This window comes from Pongo pygmaeus, chromosome 17, assembly GCF_028885625.2.
Source record: "Pongo pygmaeus isolate AG05252 chromosome 17, NHGRI_mPonPyg2-v2.0_pri, whole genome shotgun sequence".
Classification (NCBI taxonomy): domain Eukaryota; kingdom Metazoa; phylum Chordata; class Mammalia; order Primates; family Hominidae; genus Pongo; species Pongo pygmaeus.
Genome location: NC_072390.2, coordinates 24,137,632 through 24,156,035, shown reverse-complemented (window position 1 = coordinate 24,156,035; position 18,404 = coordinate 24,137,632). Strand labels below are relative to the sequence as shown.

Here is an 18,404-nt window from a genome sequence, read left to right as displayed (position 1 = left end):
ATAATGCTTTATAATTTGCTTTTATAGTACACCACTACAGACACATAAAAAGTTGAATTATCTAATTAAAACATTTTCCCTTCCTATGATTCTAATTCTGAAAACTATAAAAATATTAAAGTCATGTTACATATTTTTCAAAAACAACACTGCCATATCCCATCAATATTTGGTAATATTTTTTTTAAAATGTTCATCATTTACGTATTTTGTGCATGATTCAGCCTCTGCATGTGCCTGTGTGTGTGCATGTGTGTGTGTATATTTTAGACATGTGTGTAAATAGGTAAGATAAGCAAGATTGTAGTAAGGATCATTTTACCTCCACTTGGGATAAGAAAATGGAAATGGAAATGACTGAAGCAACCAACATTTGTTTATCTTTTTGCCATAAACTTATGTGCTTCATGAAATAAAAAAATATATACTTCAATTTATCTGAACATATTCTTTACCAACGTTTCTTTAAACACTAAGTAATTACGTGCATGTGTAATAAACTAACTGCCACAACTGTGGATTCACTTTAAGCTAAAAGATGATGCTCTCCATTTTTCTGAACATCATGAAACAAGTTTGTAGACCAAGGGCTCATTCTTGAGCTCTAGCCAAAGCTTACTGTCCCCCAGAGCTGAGAAACTGATGCTGCTATGCTAGGAGTGGCCTTGATTTTGTGATGGGGATATGGCTTCCTGACTAGGCTCTGCTGATGACAATTTTACCTTCCCAGGAAGCCCTACTGTACGAAGTGCAACAATGAAGACTTTTGTCTGAGCACAATAGTCCTTATTAATCTTCTTTTCTGAATGGCTACAGAATGTCTAGTCTATACCATATGAGTTAGCATTAAACTACATGCCTTATTCTTCATTAATTTTATATTACACATTATATATATGTTATATATAATAACGTATAATATATATATACATATTTTTGAGACGGAGTCTCGCTCTGTCGCCCAGGCTGGAGTGCAGTGGCACGATCTCGGCTCACTGCAAGCTCCGCCTCCCGGGTTCACACCACTCTCCTGCCTCAGCCTCCCAAGTAGCTGGGACTACAGACGCCCGCCACCATGCCTGGCTAATTTTTTGTATTTTTAGTAGAGACGGGGTTTCACCGTGTTAGCCAGGATGGTCTCGATCTCCTGACCTCATGATCCACCCGCCTCAGCCTCCCAAAGTGTTGGGATTACAGGCGTGAGCCACTGCGCCTGGCCTTTTTTTTTTTTTTTGAGACGGAGTTTCGCTCTTGTTGCCCAGGCTGGAGTGCAGTGGCATGATCTCAGCTCACTGCAACCTCCGCCTCCTGGGTTCAAACGATTCTCCTGCCTCAGCTGCCTGAGTAGCTCGGATTACAGGCATGTGCCACCACGCCGAGCTAATTTTGTATTTTTAGTAGAGACGGGGTTTCTCCATGTTGGTCAGGCTGGTCTTGAACTCCTGACCTCAGGTGATCCTCCTGCCTCAGCCTCCCAAAGTGCTGGAATTACAGGTGTGAGCCACCGTGCCCGGCCTATACATTATATATTACAGACATCCTTTCTTCACTAAGTGGTAAGGCTTTTGAGGCCAGAGGTCATAACTAACACTTTCTTTGTGTAACTCATGGTCCTGAGTATGGTGTTGATAAATACGTGGCTTTATATACATTTACTGAGCATAACTATATGCCAAATGCCATGTCAAGTTCCTATCCCCAGTAAAGGCATGTTTAGTGGAAAAACTCTACATGACTCATCATACTGTGAGCTTTAAGAATCAAAGGTCAGGCATAAAAAATTTCAAATACAACACATAAATGCGCTTTCTAAATAAGTCTAGCCTTGTTAATTGGAGGGACTTAAAAGGGGGCAAATAACTTGTTTCGTTAGTTATTTTCGCCTTACTAAGAACTTACTAAGTACTCAAGACTAACCTTTGGCAAATCAATATTTAAATAAGGACATCTATACAACATGCAAACTGTGTTCTTCGAAATCTTAGTGTTTCAGGTAGAGGAAGAAAAAAAAAGCAGGCAAGGCAGGGTTTTGAAGATGGTAAGAGCAAGACCTGGTGGGAAGGAGCACACAAAAGTAAGGGTGCACAGAGAGCAAGCGTGCAAGTGCAAGGATGCATAGAGTGCAATTGTACAAACTAAGGGAACACAGAGAGCAAGTGTGCAAGAGCACACAGAATGTAAGTGTGTGAGCTAAGGGTGCACAGAGAGCCAGCGTGCAAGGCCAAGGGCGTGGAGAGTGCAAGTGTGCAAGCACAAGGGCTCACAGAGTACAGCATGCAAGTGTAAGGATGCACACAGCGCAGGCATGCAAGCACCAAGAGCAAGCATGCAAGCATAAGGTGCACAGAGAGCAACTGTGCAAGCAACAGGGTGCAAAGTGGCAGGGGTGCAAGCATAAGGGTGCTCAGAGAGGCAAGTGTGCAAGTGTAAGTGTGCAAGTGTAAGTGTGCACAGAGAGCAGGTTTGTAAGCATAAGGATGCAGAGTAAGCATGCAAGTGTAAAGGCACAGAGAGCAAATGTGCAAGCATAAGGGTACCTAGAGTGCAAGTGTGCAAGCATAAAGGGGCACAGAGAACAGGTGTGTAAGCATAAGGGTGCACAGAGAGGAAGCATGCAAATGTAAAGGCACACAGAGAGCAAGTGTGCAAGCATAAGGGTGCACAGAATGCAAGTGTGCAAGCATGGCATATGGGAGGGAAGTCAGAGATTTCTTCCTGGGCAGAAATATCAAACTGGGTCTATAAAATACAAATGGGTATGGGAGGGACAGAATGTCTTAAAGCCAAAAGGAAGAATACAGGTTGGGTACAGATTGAACAGGAAACTCGTGTGAGAAAGATGACATGTAGCAAGGACCTGAAAAGTTAGAGAAATGTCCTGAAGAACTACCAAATGCTATCCCAGGTTATTAGCCACGCTGAACCTACGTCAAATGCCCTCCAAACGTCCTGCCTGGCTTAACTGTTCAATCTATGATCTCCCTCAGTGAGGAAGTCTGCAGCTTCTACGCTTTAAAACACCAGTATTTCATGGTTGTCTAACAAAATCGTTCTATATTTTTGCAATTAAGTACTCAGGCATTTGGTCTCAGCACCCAAGCAGTTTCCAGCTAATTTACTCTATTGTTAAATTTCACTTGGAAAACATTTACTTGGCAATTCAGGTTAGATATTTGCCCCATACTAACAAGATTAACTACGGTAACATTTTATAACAGATTCTCTTCACTACAAGATAAAAGTAGGTTGAGAAGATCGCCCTTTGGGGACTCGAAGTCAGTTTAAGGCCAACCACTCTGTTGAAACACCATACTGGCTGTCTCTGGGGACTCTGGGGGGCTGGGAAGGAGCAGCCTCTTCCCTCCCTGCTCCTTTATATCTTTTAGATTTTATGCCATCCACAAATATTTACTATCCAAACAAATACAAACACAAATTAAAAATGGAATTGCTTTGTGTAGTGAGAATGTTATGCACACAGTTAATTTAATTCAATTTATGCATGAAGACGACAGGATAAAAAAAGTATGAGATTATTTTAAAGGTGAAAAAACCCCCACACCTTCATGGATGACATTCTCATGCAAAACTAAAAAATAAGAAAGCCAGTGTTTCAAAGGAACCTTCTCAAGAACAACTTCATTATTCTGCCTCTTAAAACCTAGTGTGCTTTTCTCACAAACCACACGTGTTGACTCATTTAAGTCTTAATTTGGCATAAGAATAGCCTCCTCGCTCTGCTCCTTCTACTGATTCCTGAGAGGGTGCTAAGACGTTCAAAATATTTTCTCTCAGTTACATAAAACTAGCAACGATAAGAACAAAATGCTCTAATACTTAAGGTATGTTTAATGCCATATTCTTCTGAAAAGAGCAAGTGTCCTTAGAGATGAGCTTCTCCTTTGGGTAAACCAAGCAACAAACTTCCAATACATTCAAACTGGAGGCGAACTTTGGAAACAAAAATCTTTTTTGTTCAGCCTCACATTTTCAAAGGATTTGAAGTTTCAAAGACATCCTATCCAAGAAATAATAATTAAAAAAATGGTACACAAATACACAATGGAATATTATTCAGCCATGAAAAAAAAATGAAATCCTGTCATTTGCAGCAACGTGGATGGAACTGGATGAAATCCTGTCATTTGCAGCAACATGGATAGAACGAACATTGTGTTAGGGGAAATAAGCCAAGCACAGAAAGACAAATATCACATGTTCTCACTCCTATGTGGGAGCTAAAAAGTGGACCTCATGGAGGTAGAGAATAGAATGATGCTTCCCAGAGGCTGGGAAGAATAGTGGGGAGGTGGGTGAAGAGAGAATGATTAATGGGTACAAAAGTACGGATGCATAGAAGGAATAAGATACAGTATTGAGTAGCACCACGGGGCAACTGTAACTTAATAATTTATTGTATATTTCAAAATACCTTGAGGACTGGAATTAGAATATTCCTAACACAAAGGAATGATAAATGTTTGAGGTGACGGATATTCTAATTACTCTCATTTGATAACTTACTGTATGCTTGTATCAAAATATCACACGTACCCTATAAACATGTACAACTATTATATATCCATCAAAAAATTTAAAAACCAAAAAAAAGTTGCCTTAATTACTTTGTGGCCCTTTAATTCATTTTCTATAAGAAAAAACACTTTAGATAAAAATGGTCATGTGGCTCAAGCCCCAATTTCTTGGTGTGCTGGTGAGTTTGAGAGGTCGCTGTTGTGGCTGGTCCTCCATGTGCTTTTATTATCAAAAGCATGAAATGATGCATTTTTTATTATGTTAAGGTAGCACCATCTCCATTTTCTTTTTCTAATTTTTTTTTCATCAGGTATTTTTATGGGGCAGCCTGTGCTGTTAACCATAAGGAACATCAACTGATTTTATAGATATTTGAAGAGTAGATGTAAAACAACTTTTAACCATTTGCTTTTATTAACAAAAATAAAGTCTTCAGTATGTACAGTCTATTATATTCAGCTTTCATAGATATGCCTGCTTCTTTTGACTCCAGCCCACCCCACCTAGCTACACAGAACTTACATCCATTTTCTTTTCTTTTTTTTTTGTTTGTTTGTTTTGAGACAGGGTCATACTCTGCCGCCCAGGCAGGAGTGCAGTGGCTGGATCATGGCTCACTGTGACCTCTGCCTCCCAGGCTCAGGGAGCTGCTATTTCAGGTGGGAGCCACCACACCCAGTGTATTTTCTGTAGAGACAGGGTTTCACCAATGTTGCCTAGGCTTGTCTCTCAAACTCCTGGACTCAAGTGATCCGCCCCTGCCTGGGCCTCCCAAAGTGCTGGGATTACAGGCATGGGCCACCTATTTTATTTTAATCATAGTATTTAGAAAGTCAAAAGATTGAGCAGTTTTCTCCCTTACATATTTATTGCTCAAGTTTACTGGCGTGTGAAAACTACAGTGTGAGTTTTGATATGAACAGGATATTTGGGCCAGGCATGGTGGCTCGCGCCTGTAATCCCAACACCTTGGGAGGTCAAGGTGGGCAGATTACTTAAGGTTGGGAGTTTGAGACCAGCCTGGCCAACATAGGGAAACCCCATCTCTACTCAAAATACAAAAAAATTTGCTGGGCATGGTGGCGGGTGCCTGTAATTCCAGCTACTCAGGAGGCTGAGGCAGGAGAACTGCTTGAATCCGAAGGGAGGAGGTTGCAGTGAGCCGAGCTTGTGCCACTGCACTCTAGCCTGGGCGACAGAGCAAGACTCTGTCTCAAAAAAAAAAAAAAAAAAAAAAAAAAAGAACAGGATATTTGTACAGTTTCAAAAAACATTCCTAGAATTTACTTATAAATTAGCAAAGGAAAAAGGGTGTCTATATAGAAGCAGACCCCACCTTAACTAGTGACCAGAGTTAACATCACAGATGCACTGAGAAGGAAGGATGCATGATCACTTCTCTGCTGTTGCTCCAAACACAAAACCTCAAAGGAACTCTGAGTGTGGGTGTTCTACAAAGTCAATGTCAGGCCAAGGTCATGACAAAAAAGGTGGGCTGAGCAACTGTTCTAGCGTAGAGAGAAATGGAAGTTAAATGTCATGGTTGATCCTGGACTGGATTACTGACCAGAGTTACCAATATCATTATTTATTATTATTGTTACTGCTATTATTTCATTATGTTATTATTGAGACTCTTGGTAAAATCTGAGTAAGATTTGTTGATTACAAAATGATGGTCGGATGTGGTGGCTCACACCTGTAATCCCCGCACTTTGGGAGGTGGGTGGATCGCTTGAGGCCAGGAGTTTGAGACCAGCCTGGCCAACATGGTGAAATCCCATCTCTACTAAAAATATAAAAATTAGCCAGGCATGGTGGTGGGCTATGCCTGTAGTCCCAGCTACTTGGGAGGCTGCAGTGAGCCGAGATCGCACCACTGCACTCCAGCCTGGGACACAGAGCGAGACTCTGTTCAAAAAAAAAAAAAGATATTGTATTAATGTTAAATCTCCTAATTTTGATACCTGTGCTGTGGTTACAGAAGTGAAGTGGATGTCCTCATTCTAAGGAAATACACACTGATGTATTTAGAGGCAAGGGGGCACGATGTCTACAACCAACTCTCAAATCGTTCACAAAAATGTGTATTAGTGTAGAGAGAGTGAGAGCACGAATGTGGCCACACATTAGCTATCGATGAATCTGGGTGAAGGACATATGGGAGTCTTCGGTACTACTTTTGTATTGTTCGGGTAAAGATTAAAATCATTTCAAAATAAAAAGCTAACATTGATTAGCAGTACCTCTTATGATAATATTGCAAAGAAAAAAATGGAATTTAAGAAAAGTATCTTTATTGAAGCTCTAATACGGTTAACGTATCTAACTGAAATGTTTTACTATAATAATAAAAATTCCTTTTATTAGCATCTCAGATGTGCAGAATAATACAATACTCATTCTCAGTGGGGGTTTCCCTCCTCCTTAATATCATGACAGAAGCCATGTGAGATCTGGAAGCAGGTTTCCGGCACAGGAAATGCCCTTTGTCCAATGACAGACAAATTCCCAGAGCACCATCCCCACAGCAGATACGAAGCCTGGTCTCTTTATGAATTCGGGAGTGATCCTTCCAAAAAAAACCTTGCATTTTTGTCACTCCCCCAAAGAAAACCATGGAGTGGTTCTCCCCAGCCTTGAGGAGGAAGCCCAGGCCCCTTGGCCAGGCTTGCAGGACTCTCCCTAACCCGCCGCGGCCTGACTGGGCTTTTGATCTGCAGGCTCCGAAAGTGCCACCCGCCCTGAAGCACTGTCCTCTCTATGTCCACCTGCCCTCTAAGCCCTTCCCATTCAAGGAAGATTCAGCTCAGTGTGACGCCAGCTGCATGGGTGTCCACAGGTGGCCCCAAGAACTTCCTTAAATGTAGCCTCACACACCTGTATTTCTTAAGCCTGTATCCCTGCCACAGGTAGAAAAGTGCTGTTCCTTATTCATCTCGGTGTCCACAAGATGGATAATAAGTATACTGAATAATTACTGACGCAAGGGCAGTCCACGTGACCTCTTCCATGTCACCCGCCTCCCCTCCACAGTGCTGGCAGAAGAGCTTCGGGACCTCCATGTGGCCCCACTGAAAACTGCTGCTTATGGACTACTCTGTGATGACAACCTTTCATGGGAAAGACAGGCGGCTCAGGAAGCCACGTTCCATCTTTGCCAACTACTGGGAAGCTCCATGGACAGCTGGCAAATGAAATCAACTTCCATGTTGCCTCTCCCTCTCCACCTCCTGTGCCTCCCTGTCCTCAGCTGGGGCTGTCAGGCCAAATGGTCCCTGAGGCCTCACGCACCATCTATTTTCAACACACATCACTGTTTTCCTCTGCAAAGTGGGACTTCTGTTAGGCCCTATAGAATCAATATGGCAGCCCTGAGCCTAAGACACAGGCGTTCACCGCTTCCAGCAACCAGGTGTGCAAATTAGAACAAGAAAGATTATTGTGCATTTTAAAAAAAGGTCTTTCCTAGGACTTTTTTAAAAACCAGAGAACATGCCTTAGGACATCTAACTATCTGTGAAGTATTTATTTTAGCATGATCTCCCTTTGAGGGGTGCAGTCAGGGTGCATTTCACCTCTCTACCACTAGACAGCATGAAGCAAAGGTGCACTGCGGTAAGCACAAAAGAATGAAGCTGCAGCTTATTGGAACTTGCGGCAAAACTGGGCAGAAACTGTAGGCCTAGGGAGCAAGGCGAAAAATCCCACAGAAATCTGCAAAATCCAGGGGAGTTCCAGGCAGCCTCAAAGAACCTGAGGCTAGGCCAGCCACAGGATCAGACGGGCAGGACACAGGCCAAGCCAAAATGGTGGGAAAGAGCAAGGACAATGTCAGCAAAGAAAATCCAACTGAAAATAAGGTAGAGAAAGAGAAGGAGAGCCGAGCTCTGGGGCCTGCTGGTAACAGAGAACAGGCAGGAAGTGAGGTCCACGGTAACCTGCCGGGGAGCCTGGGGGACTCCCACCTGAGAACCTGTGCTCTGAGAGGGCACGGGGATGAGGATTCCTGAGCAGTCAGGGGCCTCACTTCCTTTGGGGATAACTAGGGGTGCCTTCCCCCAGGATGGCTGTGAAGTGTTAGGGATGTCAGCTCTTGGCATGGGGACAGAAGGGACTGCCTATAAATGCTGGCTTGAGGTGGAGGTGCAGGCGGTGATAGCTAAGGGGTGCGACTGACTCCCTGTGGATCCAGAGGGGAGTGGACAGTAAGCCATGTCAGACCACAGGACCTGGGGGCCGGGTGGACTGAGGTGGAGCCACCAACCAGGCCCAACAACTGAGGCGAGGCCAAGATGGCGCTAGCTCTGCTCCACTTCCTCCGGCAGAGCAGGATTGCTCATTTTAAAGCTGTACCGCCCATGTCCCAGCCACTGTTTTAGATATTAACATGTTTAATCCTCACATCAGCCACAGGAAGTAGGTGTTGCCATCATCTCTACTGTACCATTGAGAAAAGGCAGACAGCAATGAAGTCATGTGCTCAAGGTCACACACAAAGGGTCTGGCAGGGCTAGAATTTGAACACAGGTTGGGCTGGCCCCACACCTCCCCTTAAGACCCCCTTTCAAGATACAGACACCATGCTGTCCACAGAATCCCAGGCCTGGGGGTGTCTGCGCCCTGTCCACCCTTGTGTCCCCCTGCATGGGCTCCTTACCAGCCCTGCCTCAGCCCCCATGAAGACCCAGGGGAAGCGCCAAGCCCAAAGACCCTTCTCCCAGTGACTCCCATTCAAGACAGACCCAGCAGAGGGGCAGTGAGACCTTAAGTGGGCCCCTATAATAAATTTCCATTTATTAATTACATCCGAAAATACTGGAAGGAAAACGGTACTTTTTCCTTCCATGCCAGATACACACGTCTTTAAGAGGTTCAGTGTACTGCAGAAGGCGAAAGTTTACGTGCCCTTTTTACACCAGCTCAAATGTTGCCTTTCTCCCATAAAACATGCACCAGACCTCACTAGCTCAAAAGGCAAAGAACAGGATGGCTGTGGGGCAATCAATTTCAATACCATTTTGAATTAGGTGGTTGCTGTTTTGCTGTATGTGTGGGGACCTCATGTTCTTTCACACTGTGTGACATCTCAGTCGGCCCATCCCCTGACTTCTTGTGCCCACAGGTCCTTACTGAAGTGGATTCGGAGGATTCTATTATAACCTAAGTTAGCAGGCACCTGGAGATTGTTTGCAGTGCACCCAGCAGGAGATACACTCCAAGAGCGAGCTGTGGGGAGAGGAGGCGGTGGAGAAAGAGGCCTGGTCCTCAGGGAGTGAACACAGCCAGCCCCATCATTTTCTGATGATTTTTGATGAGGTACTGGGCAGGAATGGTCACCGAGGGTGCAGGGAACCCAAGTAGAGGCTGCCGTGGAGGAACTCATGCTGACCTGATTTACGTGGTGGGCTTCGGCTTGGTTGGTTAAAAAAAAAACACACACACGAAAACCCACAGCACAAAGCCTTCTAGCAGGAGATAGAGACAGGCTTGGAGAGGCAACACGGATATTGTGTGGAAGAATCTAACCGCATTCTGGAGATTCTGCACATGTCCCCCAAGGAGATGCGGCAGCACATGGCAGCAGCCGCTGAGGCTCTGCATGGCACCCCCTGGGTTGGGCACCACACTTGGCTCTCTATGCAGGGCCACAAGCTGCAATGAGCGTAGGCCACTTGCTCAAAGTCCCACCAGGCCGTTTGGCTCCTGGGGCCTTGGCCCAGGCCACTGTGGCCTCCTTTGCCTGCACACTGACCGAACACTCAGACGTTAGCCACACAGGGTGCCTCCTGACTTGGGGCTGCTGTTGCAAAGTGAGAGAGTAGCTCTCACCTGGGAGGAAGGCAAAACACTGACCTCTGCTCTCTGGGTAATAATTTAGGAAACACCAGGTGGTAATGATAGAGTATTAACCAACAGATCAGACTGCTTTTCTGTTTCTTGTTTAGCCTTATTTATCCTCTTCCCCTTAGAAAAAACTAGCAAAATACAATTTGAAAAGAGCTAATAAAGTATCCACATTTTAAGAATAAAAATCAAACAAATGAATAACTCAATTGAATTCAACAGTGATTTTGCTTGGTATGGTGCTAAAGGATTTTTGGAGGAGGCAACCATAACATTTTTCTTTTTTCTTTTCTTTCCTTCTTTTTTTTTTTTTTTTTTGAGACGGAGTCTCGCTCTGTTGCCCAGGCTGGAGTGCAATGTCATGATCTTGGCTCACTGCAACCTCCGCCTCCTGGGTTCAAGCTATTCTCCTGCCTCAGCCTCCCGAGTAGCTGGGATTACAGGCACCCGCAACCATGCCCAGCTAATTTTTCTATTTTTAGTAGAGACAGGGTTTCACCATGTTGGCCAGGCTGGTCTCAAACTCCTGACCTCGGGTGATTGACCTGCCTTGGCCTCCCAAAGTACTGGGATTACAGGTGTGAGCCACCACGCCCGGCCTATTTTTCCTGTTTCATAAATGATCAGCTAATCTATGTTTTAGCATAATCACTTAAGACTATTTATTTTGCATCACTGCATCTGCTGGCTGCTATGCAAAATTTGGCTGCTAAGACATGGTGCCAACTAGTGAGGGGCTTACCGGGGGGAGTCAAGCCTTGAACAAAGATAACCTGAAGCTTTGGGTGTATTCATGAGAAAAACTCTAATCAGGCAATTGTCAATTCGTTATTTGTAGCTAATCCCAGTACTTTTCTATTGTGATTTATGTGTTGTAAAATATGTTTGTGTTATTTCATTTGAAATTAAAATTTAACATATGCTGACCTTGTCTCCAAAGATTTCACATTATTCTGCAGCAAATATCCTGCCGGTTTGCTGTGAAGATAACTGGAGTTTTTTTGTTTTTTGCTTTGACCTGGTATGAAACTCCCCTTTACAGTTCTGGCTTGTGAAGGGAATAACTGTATCACGTGAGCTCGAGGTCACAAGAACTTTATCATCCATCATTGTTCATCATAACCTGAACAATACCAGTTTACGGATAATTGCAAAACTAGACGATCATCCCCATGTAAGCTACCAATTTGCTTTCACAATTTGCTTGAAAAGCCTTTGCTAACAAGCCCTCCCTCACCTCTCTGCCACCAAATCTGAAAACATACCTGCGTCTGCACCTGTTCTCTGCCTTCTCAAGTGGGGAGGTGGTCTGGTCCTTTTTTGTTCTGGACCCCATTCTTTTAACCTTCTCGAGGACTGGACTCCTGCCATACACAGCCTCTTTCTTCTGTATTGTCATTTTCTCCTGCTTTACCAAGTGATTCCAGCCCTTTTCATTCAGACAGGGTTTTGTATCTTTCATCTTAAAGAAACCCTCTCTTGACCTTGCCTACCTTCCCAGCTGCTGCCTGGCTCCTCAGCCTTCCTCCACAGCAAAACCTCCAGAAAGGCCTAATCTGCCGCTGCCACCTGCACCCACTCACATCACAGTCTCTCCTCAATACCCTCCACCTGGGTCCTTATCAAGGTCACCGGTGACCTTGAAGCTGCCAAAGCCATTTTACCTTAATGTCCGTCTTGACTCCCCGGTCAGCACTGCCCACCGCTGACATCCCTTCCTTCTGCAATGGCTGTTCCTGGGGCCTCACGCATCCAACTGTCCACCTGGTGTCTCCACTTAGATGTCGAAATAGTCATCTCCAACTCACCAGGAAAACAAAACCTCCTCATACCTGCCTCCTCCCAACCTGTTTCTATCTTCTATGCAGAAATTCAGACCCAAACGCTCAGAGTCATTCTTGATTGATCTATTTCCCCTCAGTACTCACATCCACATGCCAACAAGTCTAAATGGTTCTGTTTCCAAAATAAATCCCAACTCAGGCCACTCTTCTCCACCCTCATGATCCCCTCCCACTGCAAGCTGTCCCATTACCTTTCCTCTGTATTATTAGACTAGTCTCCGAAGTGGCTGCCCTCCTTCAACTCCTGCCTCCCCATAAGCCTTTCTCCACCCACAGCCAGAGTGATCTTGATGAAACACAATGATATCTCATGGCTCCACTGCTTAGAACCCTCCAAAGCTTCGTGTGTCCGGACACACCTGGCCTGTAAGGCCGATGATACGATCCAGCCTCCGAGTCTCTCTGACCTCCCCACAGCAGCCCTTGGCTGATAGGTACTAACCACATTTGCCTGCTTTCTGTTACAACTTCAGATTCATGGAATTCAACTGAAATTCAAATGAAAGACACCACAGAGAGCAAAAGACCCAAAGAGTAACCCACCCGTATTTCCCCCATGTGCAATATTCTCAGAGAAAATTCTCAAGATGTTTGTTTCTAAGATAAGTTACTCTTCTCCTTTTCTTGAAGAAACCCTAAAATTAATTTTTAACTTTAATATAATGTATTTGGTTCAAAAGTTATCTTACCCCTACAGGAAAATTAACTTAAGACCCTCAAATAATTGAACCATGACACTGACAGGCTTTCTCAAGGATTCAATCTCAAAAAAGTACTGGATTGAGTAAAACAGTGTTTTGTTTACTATTAAAATACTTGATTTAGCTCTACTTGTATGTTTATAAAAAACATACATTCTTTTAAATAAAAGTTAATTTTCCAATGGAGCATATAAGTCAGATTTGTCTTGATATCATTCTGAATGAGGATCATCAAAATATGAAACCAAGAACTACATAATTTAATAAGATAAGTAACAGAAATATTTCCAAGCACTATGAAATAAATGTCACTAAAATTCTGTGCATATTAAAATTAAAAATAGCATTTTCAGAAGGAATGTTGCATATTTAACATTAATTTCCTGATTTATATAAGTCTGGGCTATATTAAAAATATATAAATATACATAAATATAAATATAAAATATACTCTCATTTGACATGTGCATAGACATTTAAGACAACAGAATGTTAGGCTTAAAAAACACCAGTAAAACTAACCCCCACAAAAGTATTACCTCTGAAAGAGCATTGTAATTACATTTGCATCTGCTGGTGCTAAATTCTCCTTTATTGTAATGATAATTAATTATGCTTTCTGATAATAACTTTTAAGTAACCTTAATTTATCTATATTAAAACATATGCATTCAAAGCAAATGGTTTCTCAAGTTTTTAATTAAAAATGTTCATGATTTAGCTCCAAAAACACTTTCCCAAATTAGATGTTTTAGATTCCTTAGATAATGTAGGTGGGAGTTACCAATTGTTTCTGGATTTGGGGTTGAATATGGGATGTCTCATCAACCGTGAGACTGTCATGAACAGGAGAAAGAAGACATGGGACTGATTAATTAATCTTAATTTTAATTTCTCACTACATGTTAAGAATAGCATTTCCCCCCAAATATATATAGAATATGATTACTTCTAGGCAAACATGATAGGATAAATCCGAGAACTCAGATGCTTTTCTATAAATGTCTAAATCTGAAGTTGAAAGGGAACACTACTCCTGATTTCAACCAGGACCATGTAGTTCTGGGTGATTTTGCCAGTGTACATAGCATCAGTGAGAACCGGGAGGACATCTGCACCTCCAGTTAGCAGAAGATCCTGGTGTGGCTGGAGTATCTTCTGCCTACCCCTTCCCCTGCCACATCAACCCCTTGCCCTCTCCAAGCCATCCAGTTAAAGACATGGGGCCAGATGCCCAGCCCCTTCTTCCAGCCAGCGTGCCACTCCTCACTCCTCCATTTTAGAAATTCTACACGTATCACTGGCTCTACACTGGCATGCTTATCAGAAGCAAAAATCATATTAAAGGATGAAAATAAAAGCTTTTTAAAAAAGTCATTCTTGGCCCGGCGTGGTGGCTCATGCCTGTAATCCCAGCGCTTTGGGAGGCTGAGGCAGGTGGATCATGAGGTCAGGAGATCGAGACCATCCTGGCTAACATGGCGAAACCCCGTCTCTACTAAAAATACAAAAAACATTAGCCAGGCGTGGTGGCGGGCGCCTGTAGTCCCAGCTACTAGGGAGGCTGAGGCAGGAGAATGGCGTGAACCCGGGAGGCAGAGCTTTCAGTGAGCCGCGCCACTGCACTCCAGCCTGGACAACAGAGAGAGACTCCATCTCAAAACAAACAAAGAAACGAAGAAACAAAGTCAGTCTTATTAGCCATCCCAATACAGAGCCCACGGGACAATGGTGCTCTGTAGAGAAGGGGTAGGGTGAGCCGGGGGGCCACAGGCCTTGCAGGCAGTGCGGGGTCTCTCTGTTTTACATATTGGTTTCTCCACATGCTTCCCTTCAAAGAGAGGATTCTAAGAATGAAAAATGTCTCCAAACCACCATGCCAGGCAATACAAATTTTGAAAGACTGTTACTGATGAATACACATACACATACACACACACACACACACACACACACACACTCACTCACTTCTGGTGTACTGTAACAAAAATGAAAATGACTTTCTGAGAAGCCTAACAAATACTTTTCCTTTGAAACATGCTTTATGAAATGACCAAATATTTTAAAGACATGTATATTCTGAAAAATGACAGAAAACTAACATTGACGTCACTCTTTTGCATAAGCAATACTGCCATCCAAGTGATTAGAAAAAGCAACCCTAAATAATGCAGATGTGAACCAAACTGCATTTTAATATGATAAACATTCAGAAGTGATCCATGCTATCATTTTTTATACAATGCATTCTTTTCTCAATTGATCTGAAGGCTGTGCATCTTAAAAGTAAACTGAATTCTGCTCTTTCTGTAATTCCCATGGAGGCGATTACCTACCATAAGTATTTTTCTCTACTCATGTAATTCCTACTGTTTTCATCTGGGAAACTGCTTAATTGTTAGTTTAAGAATACAGACAGGAAAAAAAGCACCATCAGCATTTCTTAAAGGTATGCTGCCTTCCTGATTATCAGCCTTCCCCATACACTCATAAAAGCATTTCTTGCAATCCCATTGTAGTTAATTTTTTTTTTTTTTTTGAGACGGGAGTCTCGCTCTGTCACCCAGGCTAGAGTGCAGTGGCGTGATCTCGGCTCACTGCAACCTCCACCTCCCTGGATCAAGCAATTCCCCTGCCTCAGCCTCTTGAGTAGCTGGGATTACAGGTGCACACCACCATGCCTAGCTAATTTTTTTGTATTTTTCGTAGAGATGGGGTTTTACCATGTTGGACAGACTAGGCTTGAACTCCTGACCTCAGGCAATCTGCCCGCCTCGGCCTCCCAAAGCGCTGGGATTACAGGTGTGAGCCACCGCCCCTGGCCGTAGTTAATATTTTTAACAAACACAAATATTTTGGTACAGAATAAGTATTCCTCTTATGCATTTAGAGAGCTGGATTTCGAAGAAAGTTAATAATGAATTAGTATCAATATTGATTCTCAATAAGAAACCTTATTAAAAATGGTTCCATCTTTTACTAGTTAGAATATCTCAGTAAGCATTTCTTACCTGGGAATATTCAAAGTCAGTGATAGGGGCTATGCTCTTGATGTAGTCTGATCGAAATTGGTTTTCAGGGTTGGCCAGTGGAACTGGAGGTATTATAGTACTCATTGCTGAAACAATTGTCTAAAATGGAATAAGAAAAAAATATGGACAAACACTTAGGCTCCATGTGTGATAATCTACAATATGTAATTTCTGTCTACACAGTTTTAGAATGAAGAGCACCTGACTTTTCTAGTAAACAATCATTTAAAAGAGTCCTTACCACGATAGCATCTTTAACATTTTTCCGGATGTCCAGAATTTTCTGTTTCTTTTCCCTGTATTGAAAGAGAGTTGTTATTAGCTTAATTTACTCTTAGCACCGATTCCAATCAATTGAGTGGGATTTTAAATTTCCAGCTACAGCACTGACCTAGACTGGTTTCACTAGAGGTCAGTATCAACCCCCAAGACAACATCTGCAAAGGTTTTATCTGGGAAAGGAAAGCACCCTTCTTTTCTAATTTGTACTCTAAACAAACTTGAATGCACACATTTTTAAAAAATCTATAGCTTTAAACAACTATGCAGGTTACACAAAAACAACGCAAAATCGCTATGGATATTGCATATAAATATAACGATGCAGTTACACTTGTAAATGTATTTTACCTAGATCTATCCCATGGATAATATATTGACAGTTATAAACTGAAATAGATGCAAACAAATAATATCATATTGAAAAAATATATTGAGATATTGGTTAAGTGTGCTCAGAGCAATACCAGTAATACAGATCAATACTCCAAGAATATCTATAAATCATATTTTGTTAAGCAAGTTTTTTTTTTCATTAGACACTAGCAGAAGAAGGATTTGCCTAAATATACCAAATCCAACAGCAAATATCTAATTTTTTTCCCCCTTGAATGTCTACTCCATTATCAAATAAATTGAAATTGTTCAGAGAAAGCACTTCTGGGGCGTCTGGGAGAGAGACGAAGTTTGCATGCAGTTTGGAAGCAAAACCGAAATTGAACATTCTTACTCGGGATTAAACCCATTGACGTGCAGGATCCTCATCTGTTTGACGATAGTGCTTTTCCCAGACTCACCAGCCCCTGCAAACAAACAGAAAGAACGCTGTGATGTGTGTCCGGATATCGCTGCCATCTCTCACCACCAGCTGGGTCTGGGCAATCCTCCTCCCCCAGCACGGGGATTTCCTATACGCGGGTTCCTGGCTGGAGGAGCTCGCCCCGGCCGCCGTCTGGGCTCCGCCGCCCGGGGGTGCGCGCGCCCCTCGGCCCGGCCCTGCCCGCCCAGCCCGGCGCTCGCCGCTCCTGGCTGTGCGCTCCGCTGGGGCCGGGAGCCGCCGCGCGCCCCTCGGCCTTACCCAGGAGCAGCAGGCGATGGGTAGCCTTGTAAGCCAGGCGCTCTTTCTGCAACTGCTTCTCGATCTTTTTGTTGGCCTCGCGTCGTTCTTTTTCATCGACGCCCTGGTCTTCCGTCGTCTTGCTGTTGCCGCCCAAACACCCCATGCCTGCCCGCTGGGATGGACGTCAGGAAGTTAGGAATGTGCGCAAAAAGCAATAGAGAGTTGGAGACGTGTGCGGCTCCTGCGACGGCTCCTCTCTTTCCTGCTGCTGAAAGAGATGGTCTGGTCTCTTCGGTGTTTTCCGATTCAGAGCAGGCGTTTCTTCTCCCTCCCCCTGCCCACCGCAAACTCCCAACTAAATGGCTGTAAGGAAGAAGCGCGGAGTAAAATGCCTTTTTACACGAGAATTGTTTTAAAATCTGCTGGATGAATACGGCACAATGAACGGAGACGGGGGGCGAGGGCGCCGGTCTCCGCCGGAGACAGCCGAGGTGGCGCAGCGCCCTGGGTTCGCCCCGCGTCCCTTCGCCCGCACTCCAAGCCTCGCTCAGCCCCGCCCAGCGGGTCCCCGAGGGGGCGGCGCGCTCGGCTGGGTGCCGGGTCCCAACCAGCCGGGGTGGTGGCTGAGCGTGGCGCGGAGGACAGAGCGCTCCACCGGGGTCCCACAGGGCGACGATGGGCACCTGCCGGGCCGGCTCGCGCCTCGCTATTCCTCAGCCGTCGGACGTGCGCCCCCTCCCTGGTCTGGGATCCCGGTGCGGGGAAGGGAGAGGGACGCTGGCTTTGGGGGCGGCCGGGCCGCTGGTCCCGGAGCTCTCGGAGAGGCGCTACCGCGCTGGAGGGGTCAGGGAGCTGACCCCCCACGGAGCCCGGCCGGCTGGGGCGCTTACACGCTGACCGGCCTGGGTTCCGGGCCCGCAGCCCCTCCGCCGCGCCTCGGCCGCCCGGCTCTCTTGCACCCCGAACCGGGAAAGTGCGTCTGGGCGCGCGCCCCGTGTTGGCTCGGACGCGTCCCTGCTCCTGGCGGGCGAAGACTCGCGCAGGATCATGCATATTCTAGCAGGGAGGAGGATCCCTCCGAGGCTCACCAGTCACACCGCCTTTG

At 44.5% G+C, this 18,404-nt stretch overlaps 1 protein-coding gene across 2 annotated transcripts in view; it reads right to left on the bottom strand.

The window, feature by feature from the left end:
* Positions 1 to 18,404, bottom strand: part of GNAL (G protein subunit alpha L) — a 200,266-nt gene that overhangs the window by 113,136 nt on the left and 68,726 nt on the right. Inside the window, exons 1-5 of one of the 2 annotated variants that reach the window (XM_054460595.1) lie at positions 18,190 to 18,303; positions 17,318 to 17,567; positions 16,970 to 17,042; positions 16,202 to 16,256; positions 15,940 to 16,059 (exon numbers count right to left, since the gene is read on the bottom strand). In XM_054460595.1, the coding sequence (XP_054316570.1) occupies positions 15,940 to 16,059; positions 16,202 to 16,256; positions 16,970 to 17,042; positions 17,318 to 17,462 (393 nt within the window). In that variant the 5' untranslated portion in view covers positions 17,463 to 17,567; positions 18,190 to 18,303. Of the gene's footprint in view, positions 1 to 15,939; positions 16,060 to 16,201; positions 16,257 to 16,969; positions 17,043 to 17,317; positions 17,568 to 18,189; positions 18,304 to 18,404 lie in introns of those variants that run through there. The other variant, XM_054460592.2, reaches the window with a different exon arrangement.